This window comes from Rhagoletis zephyria, unplaced genomic scaffold (assembly GCF_001687245.7).
Source record: "Rhagoletis zephyria isolate East Lansing unplaced genomic scaffold, Rhagoletis_zephyria_1.1 Rzeph_scaffold_04750, whole genome shotgun sequence".
NCBI lineage: Eukaryota > Metazoa > Arthropoda > Insecta > Diptera > Tephritidae > Rhagoletis > Rhagoletis zephyria.
Genome location: NW_016161833.1, coordinates 8,286 through 12,884, shown reverse-complemented (window position 1 = coordinate 12,884; position 4,599 = coordinate 8,286). Strand labels below are relative to the sequence as shown.

General features: G+C 47.4%; 1 protein-coding gene across 1 annotated transcript; it reads right to left on the bottom strand.

Annotated features, from left to right (window-relative positions):
- Nucleotides 1-2: 2 nt before the first annotated feature.
- Nucleotides 3-3,008, bottom strand: LOC108371176 (extensin-2-like; the record flags this gene model as incomplete). Its single annotated transcript, XM_017626687.1, has 3 exons — nucleotides 2,828-3,008; nucleotides 2,604-2,765; nucleotides 3-2,536 (listed from the first exon to the last, which is right to left on the bottom strand). Coding segments are annotated over exons 1-3 (2,877 nt in total), but the record flags the coding sequence as incomplete, so codon positions are not given.
- Nucleotides 3,009-4,599: the final 1,591 nt, after the last annotated feature.

Below are 4,599 nucleotides of genomic sequence, written 5' to 3'. Positions count from 1 at the left end.
CCATGATATTCGATAACCATATAAGTTGGCTGATAGTACAAGGGCGTAAGATATTGTGAACCACTGCCTACATTTGTCTGCCTATTGTCAATCCATTTTCCAATCAGAGCAGTGAGGCCGGGTGCCTTCACTTCGGAAATGTATGGAAGTTCTTCTTGTAAACCGATTTGAGCCGCTGGATGTGCTGGTGCTGCTGTTAGGCACGCTGGCGAGGAAGTGTAAGTATTTTGTTGAGACGATCCTGCATATTGATTTGAAGCTGCGGATGGGTCGTGCGCAGGAGCTGAGTAAATACCCAGTTCTGTACTTGGCGTCTGCGATTGTGAGTCTGAGTATGTGTGTGATGATGAATCTTGATTGGAGGTTGTGTAAGAGGCTGGCTCCGCCGCTGGTGCTACGCATTTTTCGGCGGATGTGTACGAAGCTGGAGCTGCTGATAGATCTTGGCTAGGGCTAACATAAATTTCCGAAGTAGGTGCTGGTGCCGCATAGTGTGATTGCGCGGCTGCTGATTGTACCAACGCTGGTGCGCTGTAATTTGGGTCTGGAGACACATAAGTTTCAGCGTTGGACCCTTTTGCTTGGTTTGGATAAGCCATTGCTTCTGGAGCTGCCGCATAATCAGCTACTGAATAAGACGCCGGGGCTTTGTCAGAAGTGGATGGAGAAGGATCCGAAGTTGAAGCGTCTTCCGTTGATGGTGCTGAGTAAAGGGCTGGAGCTGGAGGTGAGTAAGTATCTGCAGATGGGATTGAAGCATATTCCTGTGATGGTGATGAGTAAAGAATCGGTGTTGGAGGTGGTGCTGGAGCTGAATAAGAATCGACTGTTGGATCTGAAGCATATTCCTGTAATGGTGATGGTGCTGAACCTACAGCAGGTTTGGAGTAAACGTTTTCTTCTGGATCTGTAGCATATTTTTGGGCTGTGTTAGAGATAGCTGAAGCTTGATACGATGATGGGCATGCATATTGTGCAGCTGCTGGAGCATGGTGTGCCACTTGCTCTTGAGCTGAGTACGTGTCTGAAGCAGAGGCATATTCTGGAGTTGGGTTAGCGTAAGGCGCCGGTTCTTGGCCAGTAGCTCCGTCATGTGCACTATTTTGCACTGGAGATATGTATGGGGCTGGATTTGGCTGTAATTCTTGTGCAGGATATGAGTACGATGCTGGGGTGGCTGCTGGATACTGATTTAAAGCTGGAGAAGGAATTGCAGCTAGAGAAGGTGGGTAAGAGATCGATGCTGGATCTTGGTCTATGGCTGTATATGGCCTCGAGATTCCAGTTCTACTTTGATCAGGAGATGCGTATGCAGCCGAACTTTCCCCAGCAGTTGAATAAACTGCTGGCACTTGGTCTGAAGTTTTATAAGACTCAGGATCAGACTCTGAGTAGGAAGATGCTACTGGATCAAGTTCAGAAGCAGCATAGGAGGGCGAGCTTTGTTCTGAAGGGCAAGTGTTTGCGGCTGGACTTGAATACGGTGCAGGCGCTGGCGCAAGGTAAGAAGCCTGAGCAGGATCGAGATAAGCAGAAGATGATGCAGATGGCGCCACGTAATAGTCACGCTCAGACGCTGATCCCTGGCTCTGAGTTGCGGCTGGAGAAACGGAATAAGTTGGAGAATCAGATAGATCAGCAGAAGGGATTGCCGGTGCTGCTACGTAATACTTCGGATCCGAGCTTGATTCCTGTGCCTGAGCTGGCATCGGTGCAGCATAATAGGAAGTAGAGAGATTCGCAGAAGGTGTCGGCGCTGGTGATGGCGCAACATGATTGTCTGGCTCTGAGTTCGCGCCCTCAGCCTGAGCTGGTGTCGGAGCACCGTAATAAGCAGAGCCAGAAGGTGCAGGTGATGGATCTGGTACAGCGGAATAGCTTGGCTGTGAGCCCGATCCCGGTGCTCGTGCTAAGGTCTGTGCATTATAATATATAGGAAGAGAAGCAGGATTAGCAGATGGGGACGGCGCTGGAGCTGATGCGGAATATCCTGGTTCGGTGTTAGATCCTTGCGCTTGAGCTGGTGCACCGTAAGCGGCTGGAGAAGGATTGGTGGAAGGTGCGGGCGCTGGTGCTGGTGCTACGTAATAGTCTGGGTCCTGTGTTTGAGCTGGCGCACCGTAAGACGCTGCCGGAGGATAAGCGGAAGGTGCTGGTGCTACGTAATAGTCGGGCTCTGAGCTCGATCCCTGTGTTTGAGCTGGTGCACCGTAAGCGGCTGGAGAAGGATAAGTGGAATGTGCTGGCGCTGGTGCTGGTGCTACGTAATAGTCTGGGTCCTGTGTTTGAGCTGGCATACCGTAAGACGCTGGAGCATGATTAACGGAGGGTGCTGGTGCTACGTAATAGTCTGGCTCTGAGCTCGATCCCTGTGCTTGAGCAGGCGCACCGTAATTGGCAGAAACTGAAGGTTCTGTAGTTAGTGCTGGAGCTGGGGCTGGCGCTGGCGCTGGATCAGAAACATAAGACGGATATCTTGAAGCAGATGCTGGTTCTGCGGTCGTCGGACAAGGACCAATACCAATGATTATCCATTCTATAATTTTTTAAGAAAAAATGTCTTTAAAGAGAAATGCTAGACACAAGGACAATGTGCTACTTACGTTGCCGCGATTCACAAATCAGTTGATTTACCAAACAGGCATTGGGTACCGTCCTCAAAGTACCGGTAGGAGTTAGTTGCGCGCAAACTGGCTGGTAAATGGCTGGGCATATTATGCCCCCACAATTGGAGAAACAATCCTCTAGTGCTACTCTAGTGGGTTCTATGGAAAATATTATATTTCAGTGAAAGCCTATAAGAACGTACTTAGAAAGCAATACTCACTCGTTTTACCAGCAAAAAGTTGTTTGTAACTGTAAACATTCAGCTTACACTCGTTCTCGAAGTAAATAATTTCGCTGCCATCTCTAGCGCATACCGGCTCACCACCATCGGGGCAGAGCGGCGTATCCAGCGTGCAGCGCACGGTGCCAATTAGGAAGCCTACTAAAAGTATTTGCCACATTTTCTCAACAGCTGTGTAACTGGTGCAAAGTTTGAAATGTTTTGATGCGAACTTGAAGGTTGCATTACTTTTATACTCATGCCGCAATAAAATGCTCACATGAGACTAAGAACTGTACTGCATAGAAATTGCAATTCTTTTAATATTTTTTTCTTTTATCATCAAATGTGCTTTTGCAGCAATTAACCAATCTGTCTCTGCCATTTGGGCAGCACATTGAAGTTTTGACCAACTATGTGTGTGTGTCATTAACCAATGTCTCGGCGCTTATCGCATGCGCTCTTGCTATGACCGCGGTCTTCTGCAACATGTACGTGCTTGAACGCTCGATAAATAGCTAAGCTGTACGACTGCATACGCATTGTCTTAAGCACAAAGTCCATTGAAGAATATGCATAGTTAGTAGCGAGACCAACAGATTTTTGTTTACTATATTTTTGAATACAAATTGTGAGTCAGAATTGAAAAACCATAACAAAAAGCATCTTTTTTCATTTTAAGAAATTTGAGTTGACATCCAAAACGATATCTGAGAGGAGAGTATTTATCTTTAGTTAATTTTTCGGGTACTAGACGCAACAAAGTTTGGTTTTGTTTTGCACTTCGTTCTATTCTAATTTTCTTCATTCCAACCGATAAGAGCGTTGCGTTGCATATAGCTCAACTGAAAGTGCAAAGCAGAAAAGAGAAAAGTGAACATCAGAGGTATTCGCTCCAAAACGATATCGACCAATAAATAGTAAGGAAATAAGAGGAAGAGATGACGCGAAACACCACAACCGACAGCTGGAGCGCCCAGCTCGTTTTTAGAATTATCGGGCCGGTGCTAATTTATCGGGCACCAGCAACACTAGCACTCAGGCCCCATGGTTTTACGGGCCGATGCGTAGGATGCGGTCCTACTCGCAGTTGCGCGCCGGGGCAGAACTAAGTGAACGTTGAAGAGGCAGAGGCACTTAGACTGCAGGTGAGTAGGCAAAACTAATAGTGGTGCCAGGCTAGGCGACGAGGGATTTGATGTCGGTACCAGATTTGGCCGACATTGCACCCCATGGTCGAAGCACACACCGACCACCGTTTAAGTATAATTTTTATTTCTCTATGTTTGGACGTAATTGTTGGTAGGCCTCCTCCCTTTGTGCTTCCCCATCCCTTTCTATCGAGCATCCCGCACCCTGAACCCAGTCACTTGACGGGTTAAAGATATCCCCGACAGCGGNGGGGGGGGGGGGGTAGTGCGAGTGGGTTGGTAACCTTTTGGTTGGACCTCACCTCGGGTGCACCAATAAATAAGTTTTTTCTTTGTTGTTATTGTCTTCTTACGTTACAGTGACGTTGCAGGAAACTGCATAGCTAGTGAATTGGCTAGAAAAGACATGCTTCTGGTCGTCTCTCCTGACAGTGAAAGAGTGGAAGTTCCTGTGCTATTATTGTGAATTTGTCTTCAACTTTTCTTCTAGTTTGACTCTACACTTTCGTCGGTTTGGGCCGAGATCAAAAACCTTCGACAATTGTCTCTATCCTTTGTTGCGAGGTTGCGCCAGTTGTACATCCTGAATGCAGATAGATCCTGCTTTACTTGATCATTCCA